General features: G+C 42.6%; 1 protein-coding gene across 1 annotated transcript in view; it reads left to right on the top strand.

Moving 5' to 3' along the window:
• Positions 1-22586, top strand: part of LOC111269861 (inactive tyrosine-protein kinase 7) — a 176083-nt gene that overhangs the window by 142277 nt on the left and 11220 nt on the right. Inside the window, exons 5-8 of the mRNA XM_086972264.1 lie at positions 9303-9584; positions 10958-11242; positions 13393-13716; positions 20150-20440. Of these exons, the coding sequence (XP_086828390.1) occupies positions 9303-9584; positions 10958-11242; positions 13393-13716; positions 20150-20440 (1182 nt within the window). The remainder of the gene's footprint in view (positions 1-9302; positions 9585-10957; positions 11243-13392; positions 13717-20149; positions 20441-22586) is intronic.

Here is a 22586-nt window from a genome sequence, read left to right as displayed (position 1 = left end):
CACAGCGGTGATGTATTTCTGTACTGTCGTCGTCGACTTAAAGGGAGCTTTTGTTTACAAAATAGGGATGCGAGGAAAACGATCGTCGCTCCGATGAACTGACATGTATCGTTTGATTTAGGCTCACAGAGGAAAGGCGGCCACATAAGGAGAGGTAGATGGAAAGAAGACGACACGTCGTCAAAAGTTGTCCAGCCTAAGCTGGTTGATGCGGTCATGAGTTCATGCTATGCGTTGCGCATTGCTATATATTAATTTTCCGTGTCTTGATCCGCGTAAGCAGGTAGCACTTCCCCCGGCTGAGGGTTTACCCGTAGCGATCTAGGTCAGGTGACCTCAGCTGTGGCTTACTCTGTAAAACGAGATTAACACGGATAACTTCACGTAGATTCTTGTAATAGACCGTTCGAGCCTGCGGCTTTTCTACTACATAAAGGAATCAGTTGAAACGATAGGAAACACGCATTGTAGGTCTCAACGCGATTGGCCATTCTAAAAAGAGCAGAGAAGTCAGAATATAAAAGTATGTATGCGAGGACTTAAAGGTTTAATGGGCGTCCACGTTAGTTTCTTTCAGAAACAGTACAGGGTCCTTTGTATAGCATAGTAGAGAATTGCGATACAGACAGAGGCCCCGCAAGAGTACCACGTATTCCATTTGGCGCGTCATAGAAACGATGTGTTGTAAGAAGTAATAAGGTCATAATTACTACAACTGAATATACTGATGTACATTTCGGACATTTATGAAAAAAATTTTATTATTAGCTATGTTGCTACGTTAGGCAAAGTCAAATGAGAATATATATTGGCACGCTCGCAAACGGTTTGACTTCTTCTCCACACAAACACAAGTTGGCCTGATAGTATTCTCCCAACCAACGACAGTAGCCATGTTGAAATCCGAAGTGCCCAGTGAGGAGTTGTATTTTTAGTGAGACGTACCAAATACACATGATCCTGTTCACTTTATTGACTGTTTCAGCCGAATCTACCTTGGGGATTGTTATACTATAGGAAAAGATTTGGCGTCACCAAGACTCTTTGTCTCATGTTTTCGATTCTGGCTGTGTCGGATCTTATAATGACGCTCATACGGTTCGGCGCTGAAGGTACCTGATGCGCAGCTTGGTAGGTCAAGGCCTGCAAGCCTAAAAGAGGCAAGTGCGCGTACCGTAGAGTGTCAGTTTTTGTTTAGTCTTGTCGCAGTTGGTGCTTGCAGCGCATTGTTCACGGTTCTGCCTGGTATCATTGGTTCGTAGCAGCTACATCGCAGAAAACAAGCTGAAGGAAAAAAAATAGCAGCCTAAACCAACTCGAGCGAGAGTAGACTGGAACATTGTAAACGAGCCCTTTTTTTTTTTACTGCTACTACTATTGCAATTACAATGACCATGCTTCGTGCCTTGCTTAGCAGTCGTTCGACTAGGTCAAACCCCTTCACATAGTCGTGACGTGGCAAGTGCCTAACAAGGTTTTGGGTTCTGTTCAACTGAGAATGTAGATGAGGCTTATAGACGACAGCGGCTCGGAGACTAAAGGCGGCGAAGAATGTAGGATGCAGGTAAAGATAAGGAAATAACCTGGAGGTAACGGGAGACCGAATCGGTATCGAGACGTAGCATTTTTATAAGGAAGAACTTGGTGAAATTTGCTTCGAGTCGACGCAAAGGAGGGTGAAAGGTTCTCTTACAGGAGAATATGAGAAAAGCAAAAAAGCTTTTACCGGTTTGTGGTTCAACCCAAAGCCAGCTCTTCGAGAGGGAGAAGCTTGTTTACAGGCATTTTGTTAGCGTGAATTGTGCACTTGAGAACCTCCAATTGGCTCTCGATAGACTACTGTGTCCGTAATTCGACGAGCAGGCAGACAGAACAGCAGGACTACGAACAAAGTGTAGCCGATGACTGCGAATCCTTCGCCAATTTCACAGTATATGGTCGCCAGGCAAGTGCGACGCATGCTGCTTCTCATTGGTCGTCACCCTGCATGCGTAATGGCTCCGGATGGCCATCGAGTAGAACACAGGGACTATGGCCGGGAAGTGGTATACGATTTCCACACGACCAAGTTCTATAAAATGCACAGGCCGTTGTTTTTTTATTTTCTCCATGTGCAAAAGACGTTTGTCGGGATAGTGTACGCTTGAACAACACTGAATACAATGTGTTTAAGCTTTTGCTCCAGGTCAGCTTTCCGCAAATTTACTCGCCAGCAGATTTCGCGTAGCCTGCAACGTTGACAGTATGAAACGACGTGTGCAAGCGCACGTTTTGTCGGGCCATCTCATTTATGTTGTGCATACCACGTGAGCCTGCGTGCCATAGGTTTCTTTCAGCCCTCTTGCTGTACGTGTAAAGATCAGTGTCCTCCTCCGCTTTGCAAATAGCTGCTGGGCTGGACTGGTGGCTTCGGTAGGCTGGTCTATGTATCGTATGCAGAAGTCGCCGACTAGTAAAATGAGTTGTAGCAATTGAGCAGCAACGACTTGGGGAAACCATGAAAAAAACGAACGGCTGGGTGTAACCTGTGGCGAAACTGACCAGGATCCCAGTTACGAACAGGACGTAATGGCGCTGGCCAAATGCACAGTGGTGATCACAACCGTAGCAGATCATGGCTTGAACTTTGATCGAGCATACGGTAGCTAGGACACAACAAAACACGTGTTAACGAACTTTCGAATGTTATGAATAGACTTGGCCTGCTGGAATAGTCTTATAATGGTGTAAACATGGCATAATCGTACGGCATCGTCGGATTGACGTTTTAAGCCTTTAAACCCGATTCGCATCGACCAGAATGAGCTCCTAGATTTCTATATAGATCACCTTACTTGATACAAGTGTAATTAGCGCGTAACCTAATTGATGGTAAGTATAAGATTTCAGATTTGTCATCGATATGTGACTTCATATAGCACAAAGTATAGCAAACTTTCTTTATGGCACCTAGTCTATGCAACTCACAGAAGTATTAGTAAGATGGGTAAGTGCTCGATTGACTTGTGGTCATCTACTGAACCTTGCTTTGCCAAGTCGATTTCCAAGGCAAGTACCTTAAAAGTTACATTTTACCACTCGCCTTGTGACATTTTATGACAAATATGGCGATATACACACAACCTATTTGAAATTCAGTATTTTATGCAAGTAACCCAGAGGAGTCTTATTAATAAGATTATACGACAGCCTTCAGTAGCATTATTTAGGCCGAATGTAAGAAAAATAAATGCAAATTGACTTTTGGCTCTATCGAAATTTGTTTAGGCTTTTTGATTTGAATAACACTTTAAATCACCTACTAGTCTCGTAAATATCCTGCTCAACATTAGCTCTCTGGGAATATGTGACAGACGAGAATTTTTAACAGTAGACACCACTGGACGAGGGAACGGCCAAGAATAACGCAATCCCGCCAAATAAAAAAGTAATATTATAGATTTTTCCGTCCGCCAAATACTAGGATTTGAGCACTTTTTAAATATTTCAACTCAATGGTGAAATTATCTGTGATTACATAACTATTGTCCGCAGTTACCCTAAGGCTAGTTTTTATTTAGATGTTGCTCGAAGTACGACGTTCACAGGCACGGCTCGCAAACGAGGTAATTTTTAAATCCTACCAGTTGTGACTCCTGTGAATACAGAGACTATATGAATCTACTGATATAACGTTCATATATACAAAAGTACCATAAGTAAAATAGGGGTGAGTGTTTAGGTTTATAATCTAAGCTTGCAACTAAGTAGGAGGTACACTGTGACACAGATGACGGTATCACCCATTCAATGTTATGTTTAAATTACTTTGACTTATGTTAGATAGATACTCTAATCGTGCGAATGCAGAGTATCAGATTAAAGAAAATATCTTAAAATTAATGCACTACGATAGTATCTAACTGTTTCGAACAATACGTTAAGGATTACGATTGGCGAGTTTGGGGTCATTGGCTAGGTTGACACCTAAGTGAAGAAGAGCTTTGTTCACAAAAAGGTCTGATCTACGTCTAGTGGTCACATATGTATATGAGACCTATTATAGTGTTCGAACGAATGTTAGGATCGAATTACGTGAACCGCTACTCCTAGGTAAAAGTCAGAGGAAGGGCCTTAGGTTAATAAGTATAAATAAAATCAATTTAAAAAAAAACAAAGGTATAAATACAAGCCACTAAACTACTCTACTCCTTACCGATTCTGTTCTTATTTACAATCGCATTTTTCTTCTCCTTCGCAAGATCATTCATATGGACCAGTACGTTCGCACACAATAAATCGGCCACCACCCACCCACCCACCCACCCTATCCTCAAATTAGAATAACAACTCCAAATTGGAACACGCAAAACATTTAGTTAAACTGACCATCTGTATCTTCGCTGTTTTCCTTCCCTTCAGTAGAGTGCGTGTTACTATAATAGTCTCAGTATAAATGTAGTTCACGTACATTAATATGCAACCTGGGTGTGCCGATATACTACCCTTCTATTTCAAGCTAGCAGTTGGCAGGGTCTTGCTAAAGGACAATAATATACAACTCGATGAAGGACTCATTGCCCATAACTCATTGGCGCTCACCGGGTTAGCTGGGCACGTAGCTAACAAGTCATTGGCTATTGCCCTCCCAACCTTACTTTCGCTTAGGATTTGCAATAGGCTAACACATGGACCGTATATAGACTTCGTATGCGTCTTCACGAGACGAGAGGCTGGGCAAAGAAAGCTATGTCAGACGATCGTGCCATAGCTCTTTAATAGGGGAGGGATGAGGAAACTAGCGCAAATAAGTCCCCGTTTGTAACGATCCTTTTCCTGGAGAAGGTTAGGCGCGAATGAAGAAAGAAGGCCATTCGCTAGGACAAGAGTAGTAGTACCAACCTCACGATTCATTCGGGCGGTAACAGTCTGTGATAGTGATAGGAAACTTCTGGCCGACCTGGGTAAAACTACACGAACCTATGTATATATTATAAAGCAACCAGCAGATGATTCACTTGGTAGGAAATGTCATACCGTCCCCACAGTGATACGGTCAACTGGGATTGAAAGCACCTGTCTAAGTAAACACTAGTCTGATTAGCTGTGTGAGGTACTTAACAGATGTAGCAATCTGTTCATTACTCTGTTCACGCAAACATGCTCGATTTTATGAACATAGTGGATCAGACAAAAACGATGCTGCCGTCTATTTAATCTATAAAATTAACAGTTTTATTATGCATTTGCAAGCACAAGTCAGTGTGAGTCTACGCATCTTAGTTTTAAAAAAATTGCGTAAAGCTATCTATTTTTCTAAAAAGCATAACCGTCTCAACCTGTCGAGACCGTCCCATCGTACCGAAGTTATGTATATCTCCTTTTTAGAGCAACATCGACTATGTACACGGAATCTTATTGTGAAGCTGCGTATGTAGTTTTGCAACGTGCAATAGACGGTCTTTTCAAATTGCCAGGTTAACAGATGCTGCAAACTCGTCTTGCTTTTGGTCCTACATCTAACAAATAAAACCAAATCGTAACCTTACTCATCTGAGCGTATGTACGTAGCTGAAAAAACATTTTAAATAAATTCACGAAGCAATAATAAAGTACATCATACATAACAAAACCTAACCGTCATGCACTAGCCTTAAGGTTACGGAGGAAACCTGTTGTTTATATTGCCTTTCTTTGGGCAGATAGTAATCAAGTTCATCAAGTGAATCGCCATCTTATCTAACTCGAAAATCTCAAAAAAGTCTTTCTGCGAAATATCTTTCTATATAAGCGACGTGACTTCCGTATCCCGACTGACAATGTTTGAAATAACTGCTTTTCCGTCGCATATGAGTCCGTGCGAGTATCCATCTTCTTACGAATAATTCCTTGCCAATACGTATCTCTCAGTCGGCATCTATTACCGAAATCAATTTCAATCGTGCTCCATACCTCGAAACGGGCGTCCTTGTTACTATGGTCATCTCCATCCTTTTGCTTTAATCCTAGATTTCTTTTCTAGAATCGTTCATTCATCGGCCAACCCGTCTCAGTCCGGCGTTTTGCCTTCACGTACAGCTTCCTATTTCTTTACGGTATCTACTACAAGCAGCTTGTTCCCGTTATTTTCTAATGTTCATTGGTCCAACATCCTGAGAAAATGCCACGGTATATTGCACCGCCCCCATACCCTTATATTTATCCGGCTCACTTTCAACCGCCGTTCTCCTCGAGTGCTGAAACAGATAGCTTTAAAGGCCACTGAAGGCCCTTTTATATTGGGCTTTCGCTGTCAGCGACGGCCACCACAAGCAGCCTCGATCAACCGCCATCGGATGTTGGGTTCGCACGGCCGACTATATACAAGGTTGTGCGCTGTGTACATCCGTTTACTAGTATCGTTCGGGAGGAGGTCATTGAGGGTATTGGAGCCCCTTGCTCGGTCAAGACCGCTTCCATTTCCAGTAGCCTATATTTCCCTGAAGCACAGCCAGTTCCGTAGAAACTTGCGTGCCGTCCGGTCTAGACGGGCCGACAAGCGAGTGAGCTACAAGCGCGGCTAGCATAGATTATCTACGTAGCTGTTTTCTCTGCGTTTGTTTTAAGGGGGCTTGGGGGACAGAGAGCCACTAACGGTCCTGGTAACTTTCTTCAAATTCAAAAAAATGCAGACTATCCGTCGGCCTTGGCCAAGGCCAACCAGCGTTTGGGATTGGCTCTGCCATCGCCATTGCTCCTATCGCTGCAACGCCAACGACTTCTTGGAATTCGCACGACGTTGTGAATGAGGCCAACGGCACACTCGCATGAAATACTTTCACAGATCCAGATGTAAACACAAGCACCCACACAAACATACACGCAAACCACCACTATTCCAGCGATTGGCACGCAATAGAACGATGCAGTGTTCATTGGCGTTCATGTGACTAGAAAAAGGAGCAGCCAGCGACGCAAATTGCTCCTGAATGGTAGCGTGATAGGACCTTCGGCCAAGAGCGACAAAAAACAACGATCGCCATTTTTCTTGACTTCGTGTGGGCTGCAGGGTTGTCTATTTCAGGCTCATTTGTAACTCAAGAGAGAAAAGCTGAGAAAGGCTGAACAACAGCTGAGTAACAGTTGACCCTTCTCTCATATAGGCGTTGCGGCTCTGGGAAAAACAGTCGTTTAGAGCTGCAAGGAAAACGTTGCGAGTAATAGCGACATGGAGAAGGAGCAATATACAGCGACTACAGTTCGAAACCCACGTAGGTGTTTGTAATAGGTGGCTTGATCTCAGTCACTACCCCGAATTCTGGCAATTTAGCATTAAAACGCACGGAAAAGCCCGTACGAACAGCTGAGTCATGATAAACTGCAAAGACATGTTTTATACAATATAATAAAATACGACTTTCGTGTCTGCTGCTACTGTGGTTACTTTTAGCTACTTCAATAGATGTGATTTTCATTACCACAAGCCCGCTTCTTCTGGATGCTGCACTTGATGAGATCCCCTGCTAAGAGCCGCTTCCCTTCGCCTGTATACTGCGTACTCAAACGAGAGTACACTTGCTTATATATTTACAAGACGGAGTCGTCAACAGAGTTCATCCAAGAAAGGACGCACTGTGACGATATGGAAACACTCTAGGGGTAACGAAGGGATTTGGATCTTAACCATATTTCGAGGAATCCAACTTCCGAGGGTCGATTATATGTGTGTGTATATCTATTGCGACTCGATTGCCAACTACCACCCGTAAGTATCTCATATTCGATACTGTCCTCGTTACTCAAGCCCTCTATATCCCACTCATTGGGTAGTTGCGATCCCAGCAACATGGAACAGTAACATTGCAGCTTGCTTAACTGCTCTCCCAAGAACTGGCACAAGGAGCATCGAGCACCTGTCTATGTAGTAGATACCCAATAGATTGTCTAGAGATGCAATCGGAAAGCGCCGTAGTTACCAATGCCTCCCGCCTTTTACCATCGACACTGTCATGCCATTTCCTCTTTTCCGGTCCTAATCATTTGGGCGCCAACTCGACGTACGAACGCACCGTGGCATAAGGTAATCCAGCCCGTAACCGCTGCATAACAATCTCCATCGGTTGTCCTGCTCTCGCTGATGCTCACTGGCTTTAACTAGCGGTAACGATGACCGCGTTATCGCTGAATTATCTTCGAGAAATGTCGTCCCGAATATTTGGTGTGGTCACATACTCTAATAGCAATAATATTGGCAGAAGTCTATGGTCGAAACATAGCAGAGGCTTCAGCAGTCTTTCGCCTGATAAAGGATAGAAAATATCGAGTAATGTGAAAACTATTAGCAGCAACGACTAAGGCAAGAATGAAGAACTGTGACTTGAAGATCGAATAATATGTGCAGATTAAGAGATTCAAAATAAATCACTAAGGGCCCTATACATATCAGTAGGTCTTACCTGGCGAGAGCCTATAATACGTTTAGTTGACTCTTCGTGTCTATAAAATAAAACAAAAATACAATTTGTTACAAACTCTTCTTTTATTCCCATCAACAAAACGCACCAGGCGTATTATATCACTCAATTAATAGTTGAACTATAATGTGTAAATTATTTATATATGATCTAAACTCAAGAGTATTCCACATAAACCATTTTTGTTGATGGTCTTTTTTCTATCCGCTTCACAGGAAGCCATCATTATGCCTCAGCATGCGCACTCTAAGCAAAATAACGGTTCCTTCATAGGTTGAGTGCGAATACTCAGTGAAAGATCGACGCAGACGAGGACGACAGAGGCTCATTTTCGATTAATTCATTCATACTAATGAGAGCTACTGTCCTATAATAGCTACAATTCTGAATCACGCTAACGTGCGGTACAACAAACACCCGGCCGCACCTTGCGGCCTCCGTAATAAACCATCCATTTTTTTGTCCATCAATGAATAGCTTCTTGCCTCATGCGAAATAGCTAGACGGTCACCCACGGGGTTAGTTGTATAATTTAATAACGTTATTCCACGGGTCATATTTTGTGTATTCGCTTATATCCGGTGAAGTTTATTATGGTGTACGTTGCATCGGCCAAGGACGCTAACAGACGCGTTGATAAATGGGCTACGATATAACTTATGTGTTGAATATATATAAAACGGTACGCAGCAATTCACACCGAACTGGATATGATACTAAAAGTACGTTCCGTGGAGTAACCCAATTTGCTTTGAAGTTAGGTGCATGCATCGATCATAAAGAAACGCACAGATACGCCACCGTATCGCTCGATATCCAGATCTAGCGTAGCGTTATTTACCAAATATTTTTGTCTTATTTTCCCCGTAGGGTTGGGCGAAGCTGTGGTAAAATTAAGAGAACCGACGGCTAGGCCCGAGGCAGGCGTCGACCTGGTCCTCACCTGCGACGTTGACGGTAACCCGGAACCGCATCATATTGAGTGGTTCCGTAACGGAGTACGAATCCATCGCGGAAGTCACGTGTCGTTTCGGATTCCGCACGTCACCCTTTTTAACGTTTCAACAAAAGACAACGGAGTGTATTCTTGCAAGGTGGCCAACGATGTGGCAGTTGTCTCGAGTTCCACGCATTTTGTACTCGATCTTCAAGGTAAGCGTTTCAACTGCAGAAGAAGAACGAAACTAACTAATCGCATTTGATACGGTAATTCTGCAACGAGTTTCCCTGCAAAGGGGCCTGAGGGCGCTTTGGACGAAATGAGGAAAATTGATTTCTTCTTTACAGGAAAAATGAATAGCGTAGTTGTGGTAATACTACAGGTGGATCGAGTAACACGTTTGAACTAGGTTTGGCAAATTTCCCTCATCGAAGTAGCACCATGTATTCACATTAATATAGCCCGCGCCCCGCAAACGGCCCCAACTTTGCGCGTGTTTACTGTCTTTTTAGGTAGGTTTTTCTTTTCTTTCTTTTCAGTTTCAACTTTTCCGAATATCTTATCAGATTGTTTAATTAAAATAGATATGTAATTAAAAACCGCTTTAGCTTTGTCTATGATCGCTTCTTTTTCAACCAACTTTTGGAGCGCCTATGTTACCAAATTTCCGAGAGTTTCTATCATGATATTGGACCCTTTTTGATACTTCCTTGAATTATTACTTCGAGCAAATGAACTCTGAAAATATGTCTAACTCGAACTTGGGAAATAATTAGCTTAGTCCCCTTTAAAAGAAACTGTCCTATCGTCATAGGAAGTACAGAAATTTACAGAAGCAGCACTGATTTATAATATTATACACACATCGATGGATATAAGCTGATGTATCCAAATGGGATAAGGCTACCGCTTTACTGTTGTTTTCATATTCGACTGCATATGTGAATGAGTGCTTGCACGTACGATATATATATATATTACCCCTGCGATGGAGATATATATTATCTCCTTCCTGGTAGCAGGACGACATAAAGTTATGTATGAAATACAAACACACTCACCTGCAACTATCAAAAAAAGCGTACATGATTTCAGTATTCAATCGTTCAAGTGCATGAACGAAAACTTTACATGCGTCAAATGATGAGGACACTGCTATTAGTTAAACATGACTGTTTATAAACTGAAAGCATATATAACAGTCTATTCACATCCTTATAACGTTCTTCGGCATTGCTCTTTAATAACAAGTGGAATTCAACACGCAGTGAACCACGACGGGAGGTTTCGTTACGACGTGCGTCACGGGTTGTACCCGTTTCCGATGACAGCAAACAAATGCACAAAACGGAGTTAGTGTTTATCCGAACATTAAGTCGATGTGTATAAATACGGTTTCTAACACTATGCAGGGTATCGTACAAGGACACTTGACATTTTACATCTTTCGACGGTAGCAAGTGAGTAGCACGTAATAAGAGTGAAAAGGTTATGCTAAACGAACGTTCGCTACCCACAATATCAACTAAATTTTGTTTACTTTATGTGTATGTATGTATATATATAATCCTTCTCAATTTTACAGGACCTGGCGTACCTTCATTAAAGGTACGACCCTTAGATGTGATGGTCGCCGAAGGAAGTGACGCCATATTGGATTGTGCCTTTGATGGCGCCGCCATGGTGGAATGGTACGCACACGGCCATGACACCCCGCTACAAAACGGTAGTCGGATGACAATCTGGCCAAACAATTCGTTGAGCATCAGGACGGTCGCAAAGAAAGATGAGGGAATGTTCCAGTGTGTGGCTATTCCCAGGCACAGGGGCGTACCCCAACAGGTCTTCGCGGCGCGTCTGTCTGTTGCATGTAAGTGTCTTTCGTTCAAAACATTTTAAATGTTTTTGAAGGTTTCTTACGCCGTTCCAATAAAAGAAAGCTGTAACATGTTTTACATAGATACAGTAATTTTTCTAGCTACTTATACAATTGAAAGCGACATATCACTGGATCACTCTATTCGTAGTGGAATTCATTGTGATGGTATTTTACTTCATACATCTATAGCGTATATAAATCAACTAAGCTTATTATTAATAAGCAATTACCGTTACCTATATAATGTGATGCTTATCTCTTTTTTGACTTTGTCTTTATTTTTATCTTTTTAGGCGAAACTAGACTAAAGACTAACTATTTTGCAAAAGACAACAGAATTTTTAGGTCCTTCGCATCACTTTTTTCTCATCTTTTGAGTCATTGTTATACCCACATATATACTGAACCGAAACACATATACTAACTCTGCAACCAGGTCTACATAAGAAAACGGGTCAGTTCTTAACCCCGACATAAGAACCCCTCACAACCATTGTTGCCTTGTAACCATTGCTTCTTTAATCTCGAACTTCAGAGAACCGAATTGCCTCTGGTTAACTTGGCCTTTGCCACGCGGGCTGTTGTTATTGCCTGTCAAAGAACTGAATTTGCGTAATCGCCATATATACGTTTTATATATGCCAGTATACGGCAAGCAAAGACTACTTAAGGAAGGGGCAACTGCAATCGCAAGACGAAGGAAACCTCCGTCACCGAGCGATTTGGGTGCTCCCACCGTTTTCTTGCACCAACCCTCATGAATGGTCTTTCGCCATAACAAGATGGTACAACAAGCAAGAAGGACCAACAACGTGGGAAGCAAGATGGGCCAATCTTTCTTCGTAAAAACTAGAAAGGGAAAAAGAGGGGGGACGAGCGGTGAAGCACACGGCGGCGAGCAGAGTTATGTCTTCACCCCAATCTTTAGGGGCGCACGATCAATGGTTGGCTATCTGCGGCTTCTCCCACTATTTCCCCACGTATTAGTATTCGCCGCCTAGAATTACTCCTTGCTCATTGCCCCAGCTAGCGCAGGTAGTTGAATCGCTTCAGCACGATCACCTCGAAGAGGCCAGCATTCCCCTTTCCCGGTCACTCTAGCCCTTTTTGGCATCTCCACCTTGTTTCTGTCTAAACGGGACAACTTTAGGGGCTCCTGCTACACTTCGACCGATGGTACCGATCATAGCGATCTGCCAGCTTGCGATAGTCTGGCGACCTGTTCTGAGTGGCTATATTGACGGCGCTACCCCGATACTTCCGTGCGGAGCGGTCTTATACAGCTGGCAAAGCTGCTGAATCCAATGGGAGAATGGCAAGTGAACGAACGAGAGGCAGAGAGACGACTCTGTCCGTTCGAGCCTGCTCGTGTGAGACCCAGCCTAGTTTCCTGGCTCCATGCCTCTGTCTTTGCGCGTGTGTATGTGTGTATGGAAACAAGCTTTGTCTTGATGGTCATGGTGGCGTCGACCGTCACCGTCGCAAGCGTCGTTGTCATCGTCGCACTTCTAGGAATTGCACATTTCAGTTTAGCCCGACCCAGCCTGAGAGCGAGGAGAAACCGTGGGACAGCAAGCGGTCGATGGGAGAACGGGTGGGGGACATAATGCTAGGCAATGAGTGGCCCGATTCTTCACTGGATTGCGACTCACTAGAGAGTACAGAGTCGTACAGCCATTCCAATGACGATGGGTGTTCAGAAGCAAGACCCAGGGGCAAACCAACCCGCTTACGCTGGTCGTGGCGATAGCGGAGATCCAGGAACTTAACTCGCGTCTGATTCTTACTCTAGCAATACAGTGGATCACATATAGAGCCTCAGGCGCATACACACGAGTCAACACAGTCAAACGGTGACGCACACGAAGCATTCCGATATCCTGCTGAAGCGTTGCGATAGGTTAATCGTAGTGGTTCCAGCAGAACACTCTGTGTTGAACCACGAAAGAGAAAACAACCTATCTCCGAAACTAGTCCCGTAGTAGGCGCTGCTTCCAACATGTCGCCGACAATCAATTGCGATCCTAGTCAATCTATACATAGGGCAAGCACTTATCACATATTTGCCTACGCTAGTGGTGATATAATGCGTTGTGAACTTCTGCTTGTACGGATTCTCACTGTACTTGTGTTTCTCATAGGGATCGGTGATTTTGACCAGGAAACTTCAATTGAACCTCCCAACTCGTTGTCGTCATCATCGTCAAGTTACGACCTTACCTACGTCACTCGTTTAGGGGGCAAATTGCGTTTGTTGTGTCTTCCACCGGATGGGATACCGACACCACGTTGGTATTGGACACGACCTGGAGGTCACGTTGTGTCGGATAAAGGACGACTTCGTATCAACTCGAATTCTGAATTAGAACTAGATGACATACGGCTAGAAGACGCAGGCAACTATACGTGCCACGCTGAGAACCTTGCAGGAAAACGAAGCCTTGTCGTGAACCTCATCGTAACAAGTGAGTACAATTGTAAACAGGGAACATTCATATAATTATTAGTATTTATTTAACAAAAAAAGGCCACTTTGGCTAGATTTCTAGTTAGCTGCGTCAGTTAAATTGGTGCCTATAGCATACATATATAGAAGGAACGTTTCAAGAAAAAACTTCCGAATATCGATAATTTAAAGTAAATCCCTATAATTATATTCTACAAAAAATTGTTTTCCACCGGCTGCTTTTCACTGCTTGTCATCTCAGAATGCTGCGACATGAGCGGTTTCGAAACTGCTTTTTAATTAGTACTCACGATTGCACGTTTATGACAATCCTGTAATTAAATACGAGAAGTAAAAATTACTTCATTGGGAAGCTTGTCGTCAGCTCACATGCCCCTGAATTGAGCGGCCATGTTTAATTACATTTCCTGCCGCGTGGTTGTTACTACCAAAATATTACAAATTAGAGAAAGGACCATATAACTATGCGTTAGTATACGAAATCTGGCCCTGACCTGATCTACTTTGTATTACGGTTTCATTCTGTATTATTCACTGGCTATTTCTGGCAGTAATATGTTTTTGACCAAATAGCCAATACAGGTCAGGTTGTTCGATTCGTTTGCCGTCTTACTGGGCCAAAGTCAATTAAATTTGGAACTGATTAACCTAAAGTCCCAGAGATATAAAGGCTCAAAGCGGGCAAAACATTCAAAGGGTCCAAAAGAAATGTAAGAAAATGTTGGTGTTTATATGGACAACCCAATCGGCAAATGATATTAGAACGGCCGTTAGCTTCCGTACCAAAGACCTAGGTGAATCAAAAATGACTTTTCAAGCCATTTTGATAAAATTTCAGGTCTTTTAAATTTAAAACCCTATTAAAGATCTTCCACTTTGCCTCATGAAAACTAGCAATAATTAAATCGTCGATTTAGGCAAAAAAAAGTTTTCAGTTTCAATAGGAGTTTGTCCAACGCGGGAAGATTAGGTAATAGCTGACTTCCGTTCAAAATTCGAAGACGACGCCCTGTTTTGCCGTGATGAATATGCTGTTTGATTCCAACAAAATGGCTCCCGTCTGCTAGCAAGAATAGCGGATGAACGCATGCCCGCTAGGACGAAAAGTCCGTTATATTTAGTCTGAATTTATATGTCCTACTTTGCATATAGTTTGTGGTACATAACTTGTTAAATTCTGGATAGGATTAGCTAATTATTTTCTGGTGATTAGGAGTATGGTTAGCAATCCACCCCATTTCCGCGGTATATGTAATTTTCATCTCGTCACATTTTTGTCTACGTAAATGCGTTTATTTTTTCTTATTTATTTTTTTTTTAGCGTTGCTGAGGTACGGTTCCTTCGCAGTGCTAGCTCTAAGTATTTCTTCACTCGACGGCATCACCTAATTAGATACTCGCACCGCTATATATCAGCTTAAAGCACGCCTCACAGATAATAATATATCGGAAACAAGCCCGGCTGTAGCAAATTAAAGGAGGTGACGATGTTGATAATGGCATCGTACTCGACAACCATACGGCTTTCGCGGAGGTCTTCTCTGCGAAAAACTGCGTAATTCTCAGGGCGACTTGTTATACTGCCGCTGCAGAGAACGGTGATACAACCAGCGCAGTCGAGGGAGTTGTTGGCTTGCCGTTGAATGAAAAAAATGAAAAAATCATTGAACATTTCATCTTCAAAATTTACGTTCTTGTCGTTTTTACCGCTCCCCGTTTGCCTCATGCCTCGTACTATTTCATTCTAGAAAATGAACCGCATTGCCCAATGCCCCCGTGGCCTGCGCCGTCAGGACTTAGGAATTGAGTTGCAGTTCGCTTTAATTGTGCATCAAACATATCGTCATCGTATGCCGCCCCGGGTCTTATACTGAGTGTTGGCATGACGAGAATTATTTTGTGTAGGCAAATGCAGCACCAAGGTATTTGGAAGATGTGTTCATGCGTATGGGCGAAAAGGATAGAGATGGGATGGATGGGCCGCAATGGAAGCATATGCATCTCCCGCATGCTTAGTAACTCGCCCACAGAGAACAGTCAACATCATTTATATGCTGAAAAGGCGAAGTAAACGATGATGCGCACGGGAAAGGGGCTCTAGCAGACTGCTTGTGATTATCCCGTTTGCAAAAATAGATAATTTCATGTGCAAATTTAGTCTGATACGGAATATTTATCTATTTCATTTTGTCATTTCGGTCCGTTGTATTTTTTTTTAGCTTTGGATTGGCCATTGCGCTAAGTCCGTTTATCTCTTGGGGCGCTAAAGAGATGTACCCTTTGACCTGCTTCGTCTACGCTATACGATACTTAATTGCTCAAAGTAGGACGTTATACACCCGGCAAAAGGATGAATGTACTCAACCTTCTGCAACAATTTTACAAGAGAACACTGGACGACGGAGTGGCCGAACTCCCGCCTTTCACGCAGACAACTGGCCTGACCCAGGGGGAAAACCTAAGCCTACTCTTATTCTTTATCTTACTGAAGGGACTTTCTGATCTAATAAGAAACCGAGGAACTCAGTCGAAATTACTTTGTATCCAGACATCCTAACGATATAGGGGTCAAACGGATTCCAAGTGCAGCGAGCTTCAGTCCGGCTCCATGCAGCTGTCACAGATTTGGAACTGACGGTAAACCTGAAGTTTAGCCAGGAAGGCAGGACAGCGGCCACCGCCAAATACTTTGGTGCCGCCTTTTGCCTATGTCGGCGAATGTCTGTACCTAGAACTGCTCCCACCTGCGAACGGCAGAATTTTCATTGTGCACGTGACCGTAAAACGCAGGAAGGCAGTCGGCTGCATAAGCGGTCAATCGCCTAATCGCTTGTCACTTGTAACCGTTCTCAGCTTGTTCAACCTTAAAGTAGTTCCGACCGCAGCAAATGGGATACGCACCATTTAGGAAGATCCTTCAGTGAAGAACCCCGAAAAATTGAAGTGCGTCAAAGTCTCCTTCTTCAAAAGAGCGCGGAGTCTATGCATAGCGACCCGAAATCGCCTCGTGTATCTTTTAGCCGACTCATCATTCTTGTCCAAGGGCCTATGTCATCGCTTTGAGCTCCCTACTACGAAGGCCTTCAAGCCGATTCTTGAGAGCTCAAAACAAAAATTCACGGAGATCGATGGGGATTTCTTCGCTTTGAATGCGATAAAGAACAACAAATGGAAGCGAACAAACCGACTAAACAAACGTACTGTCTCTTGTTTCGTTGAGCGTGGCTTTCACCATGAACTCTGCCAAAAACCGGATTTGCATAAGCCTGACGATACATGTAGGACCCGGGGAAAATTGTGATGAATGTCATGCCGCTCCTTGCCCCTTAGTACCATATTTAAAGCGTCTGGCAAATCTCTCAAGTTAGTCTCATAAACTCAACTACTCATATAACGGAAAGTAGTTTAACTTATGTACTCGTTCTTACATTGAACTATTGTGCTATTGACCCGTATATATGATTTTTTACTGCTATTAACAAAGAAGAAAAATGAAATTGATTGACATTCTGCAATAGACGTTTCTTTTCTGGCAAAGAGGTGCTAAAAATGCGGGAAGTCTCCCTTCATTATGAAAACTTAGGCGCATCGTGGCGTATATCGTACCTAGCCCAATTCTAAACTTTGAGCGTTTCTCTAGAAGCGCAAATGGATTTGGGTTGCTGGGTTATGCGACAGATGAAAATTTGAGAATTGCTGAATATAACTTGTCCTCAGCCGTTCGGCATTTGTGAAAGGCTAGATCAGAACAGTTCTCATGACGTGAGCTGCGTTCTGAATCGGTTGAAGTTTGCAATATTATCATTTTGTTGAGGCGCTCAACGAAATCTGATCACTGAAGTACTACCGTAAAATGTAGAATACTAATAATATAAGCGAGAATCAATAACGCTATATTAAAGCTAAGTGTTGGGAGCTGGGCCATGTCAGTGGATTGTGTATGACGAAAAATTCATTTTTTAAACTAGAGATTAAATGAACGTAGGCTTTTCGCGGGCTAGGAGACTTTGGAAAGATACTAAGGAAATATAGAGGACCTACAATATTGGTGAGTCTATTTATAGGACGTGCATAGAAGATGAGGGTCCCTAAGCATTCTTCAGAACTGACTCTCAGCTTCAACAGATATCGGGAACGCTATTTAGCATTATTGCAATGATCTGTAAGGGGTATGGAGAAGTGACGATAGGTGATGTTGCATTTGTATCGTTTGTGAGTCGTGACATAATCTTCTCTCAAAAGACACGCTTGACTTATTGGAATATATATTCTATGTGTATCAATATAATTTCCACAAGATTGAATGCATCGTGATTCGTATGGATTGAAATTCGTAAATGAAGTAACTAGCCCGTGATCGCCTCACCTTTTATCAAAGCATCTACTATGATAAAAATTATTTTATAACAGAGGCATAGTGCTTGTTGATTTTGATTTATTTCATCATCGAAAATAAAATGCAATATTATTAGTTGCCATTAGTGCCAACTCGTAGTATATATATAATAGTGCATTTCTTCCTAAACCAGAAGGGGGCATCACGTTGAGGAACCTGCACCGGTGGTCATTCTAAAGAATTACGGCGCGATATAAAAGTGAGAGGTAAGACTGCTCCCAAAAAGCGAGGGGTTACAATGGGGTGTTGTCCGTAGTAGATCTTGCAGCAGTACCGGTAGTCGCAGTGATAGAAGTAGTTGTGCGATACAGGCTACCCGTATGTTGTAAGCAGGCGCTAGCGCTTCGGCTATTTTGGAGTTGATCCTCTTCTCCGAGCAATGGACGCAGAGAAGGTGACCTGATTTTGGGTAGATCTGGAATGATGTCCCATTTATAACTCCCCGCCCCCTGAATAGGCTCTCGGCCCACGCCCAAAGTGTACCTAACGCCACCCGAGCAGTACACAATTGCAAAGGCATGGAGTAGAGGAGAACGGAGTCGGTGGAAAACCTGGGGCGAGCGACGGCTGAACCACAAAATAAACTAGAATACTTACTAAGGATTTACCTTTGAAACCGACCCGGTGCGCGGGCGTGGATGAACAGAGCTCTCCCTCTCCCTTTCCCTCGATTTCCGAGTTGAGCCCAATTGGTGGACTTGGGACGTGGAAAGCCTCGCACAGCGAACGACCCAACTGTGAGATCGTAGCGTGCGGGTTTTGTCTTTTATGAGTTCATTTAGTTCCGCGCACTGGTAGATTAAGCAGGGGACGCAAGTTCGCTTTTGTTTTTTGAGTCAACGCGAGACAAACATGTGACACGGCGACCAAGGGTGCCAGCATATGTAATGTGTAGACTACACATTCTAAGCGCTAGGTAGGTGGAAAGTTTATGATGTACAGGAAGGCAAGGGAGAGCGAAGGCAAGCGGCGATATGATGTCTGCTAAAAGTGGCTTTTCCAATGCCAAATGAGAGAGATATAGGGATGCTGTATACACACGTAGTCTCGCACGGGACGCTCAAGGCACGTTGAGGCGTGCTTCGAAGCGTGCGCATTCTTATTTTGAAAAAAAATTGCGCTAGAGGAAAGCTGAGCTGGACCAACCCTAAGCAGTTTTCTTCACAATCGCAACAAAAGGGAAGGACAAAACAATGAGGCAAAAAGAGAAACCCACGCACATCCTTCGATGGTTTGCTCGGAGAGCAGCTATCGAAAGAAATAGAGAGGCCGAAACGAACACAATCATGGAAGTGGTTCGGTGGCTTTTGTCGGAGCTAAATTGACTGATTTAGACCCACTTGCACAGCACTACATCGAATCAAACGGATCAAGTGTTTTGACACTACGTTCCTTCAGTGGACAGCGAAGCCTAGTATCAAAGGGACACACATGGAAGAAGTATACGTTGACTGTATCTAGTAAGCTTGCAAATCTAATACAAAACCCAAATATCTTTAAAAATAATTCCCCAAACAGAAAGTTTTTGAGATTGTTGTTATTTGTTGTTATAAAACTTAAAATTATATACAGTTTTTTAATGATTATAATAGCGTGTAGGCTCATATCTAGATTTTGCCAAAATTATTTCGCTATATAGTCGCTATGGAGCAGACGCTGGATACCATAAAAATAATAATGTGTGTTTTCGGAAACGATAAAGCGGTAATGCGATGAATACTTTAATTTAATCTCGTTCCATCTCGTTCGTGTTACTTCGAAATTCTTAAATTATTTAAGAGTTATTAGTACCTTATTAACTGAATGACCTTAAAATGATAACTGCCAAGAGTAGCCTATCTTATCTAGTCGTTTAAATTTTGAACAATTTCAGCGAAAAAAAAGAAAGACAAAACAAATAGCAATCTAATATCACACAATAGTTGTATGATTGATTATATTGGTTTGCATGTACTCTGAAATCCCTGAGGTAATGTGCTCTATTGTATCTGTTTAGGCTTTAATATAGACGCGAAATATTTTATTTATTTTGCAGCGCCGCCTGAAGTGCACGACCATGTTACATCAACACTTCGCCTGCACGAAGGAAGCTCGCACATTGTTCAGTGTTCGTTTCGAGTTGCCGGAGCGGGTTGGCCTCATACTCAGGTAGTCTGGACTTACCTGCATGCTCCGACGGGTAGGACACCGCTTGATTTCGATCCCCGTGAAGGTGATCTTACCCTCGCTAATGTGACCCTCAACGATGCTGGCAGTTATGCCTGTTCCGTGACCTCAGATGGATTTCCTACTGTTCATTCAAAACCTATCGTTATCGAAATCATTGGTAAGGTATAACGCTGGCTGTCAGCCTGAGAAGGTCATATGTAATTTTTGACGAATAGGCGATGTTCTTGGATATGAATAAACGTATATATTTAACGTACTATATGTTCAATGTAAGGAAAAGCTAGGCTTACAGCTTTGACGAGAGTAGGTTTGCGGTTAAGAAAAGTAGATTCGGCTGTTTTTTTTCGCTTCGACTTCAACAACAGAGCTACCTTCATCCTAGTTACAAGCCTGCCTGATAGGACGTCATCTGTAAAAAAAAAATTAATTCGTAATTCACTGAGTCTGTCATACGCATTTTATATTATTAAATGCATTTTATATGATATTATTAAATATTCAAACGACACACGTTTGCAAAGCAAAATGCTCTAGCGGGTACGTATCGGAGTGCTGAAGATACCTCGTGACGCATCCAATATTTATCCGATATAATTAGTATTTATTTCGTTTAATACGAACTGACTACTAAATGTATACAACTACTTGCAATCTTGTTTAAACAAAAGGATAGCCGAACCCTTAAAACTCGTTTATCGGTTGTGAATGCTATATCCGTGGAAGAGAAGTGTGACTATGCCCAAAGTAAAGCTGCCCTCTGTGGTCGTTTTAGAAACCGCCTCTGTCGATCTGTCCCTCTGTTCTGAGATTAAGATTAACCGATTAGTTGAAACTCCAAAACAGAAAAGATCAAGAATGCATAAGGCAGATAAGGACACGTACGGCTCAAACGGAAATCGGAAGGACACTCTGGGTGACGGCATCACCCAGCCATTTAATAAAAGGAAGTTCCGCTACGAAGTAGACTGTAGGCCCACGAATGAGAAGGAGCATGAGATCATTAGCGAGACAAATGGACATAGCGCTTACAAGTCCCTTCTTTTTTAGCTTTCCTGCTCTCCTTTGCGAATCGAAGGAGTGCTTAGAAGGACAGAAGAGTCCGTCGTTTTCTTTCTCCTAGCTTAGTTTTTGGGCGCCCAGCTTCTTTTGTGCCTACCGAGACAAGTAACGAAGAGGTTAAAGAAAGAAAGAGAAAGAAAAAATGAGGGAACCGCTAGCTCGGCATAGCAGGAGCTGACATAACGTTGCCAAAAAAGTTCTAACTTCCCCTTCCCATCGTACGTATATTCATTGGTGCTAGCGCATCGCGTCTTTACATTGCCGTTCGCTCTTACTAGCTCTCTTTAGCAGGGTAATCCACACTCTTCACCCACGATCCCGGAAAACAGAGAGAATTCGATTTGAAAAGTAGGAAACTGCCGACCAAAGAGGGCAGCTGAGGCGACCTGAAACTTCGCCAGTGGACGGAGAGAACATTAACTGTGCCGGGAAAATACGTACGATATAGCTCATGTGGAGATTGCGCGGTTTGTGGGAAACGGCCTGATACTGCTTTTTCAAAGCGCATATTTTACTCTTCCATTGCTGCCTTTTCCGGCACCTAGCCTTTGCGTAAACGCAATGTGTCATAACAGAACCATCGTGGGGTTGTCTAGAGTCAAATACGCGTATCTGTATGTGTGATGCGTTCAAGTGTACATCGCTATACGATCTACTCATATAAATGCCTATAGGAAATTTTTTAGCAGCATAAGCAAGAACGAATAGCTTTTTTGTGTTCAGCATACTGAGTTAAGGTTATACAAAAGTTAACGAATAGCCAATTCTACGAACGCAATTATACGTACACGAATATACATAACTTGTGTTTTGAATTTCTTCGGGGAACGTGAATTAAGAGAATTATCTACTCGTAGATTTGTCAAAAAGATGGAGTATTATATATATATGAAAGTGTGAAAACTCAGGGAGTTTGGCTCGACTAAACCTAATTTTTGTGTGAATTTAGCTTAACTTTTGACTGTATTTTATTAATGTTAATTGTATACAGTTAAAAACAGGGCAAGCAAAGAAATTCGCAAAAAATATTTTATCGATATCCTAAATTATGCTAAAAAAACACCGCTAACTCAGTAACCTTAAACGGCTTCATTATACAGACAACCAATAAGAACTTATTAAAGTTTGCCTTAAGAATGCCAAACGTCATTCAATTTTCCAAAGGACCACAATATTTTTTTAATATACATGGATCTTTCTTAAATTAAAATTTTTCAGTGCCTATAAAAAAAATTTTAGTTAGC

The sequence above is a fragment of the Varroa jacobsoni genome, unplaced genomic scaffold, assembly GCF_002532875.2.
Source record: "Varroa jacobsoni isolate VJ856 unplaced genomic scaffold, vjacob_1.0 scaffold_1421, whole genome shotgun sequence".
NCBI classification, from domain to species: domain Eukaryota; kingdom Metazoa; phylum Arthropoda; class Arachnida; order Mesostigmata; family Varroidae; genus Varroa; species Varroa jacobsoni.
Note: the sequence above shows the minus strand (reverse complement) of the source record. Positions and strands in the feature narration are given on the sequence as shown.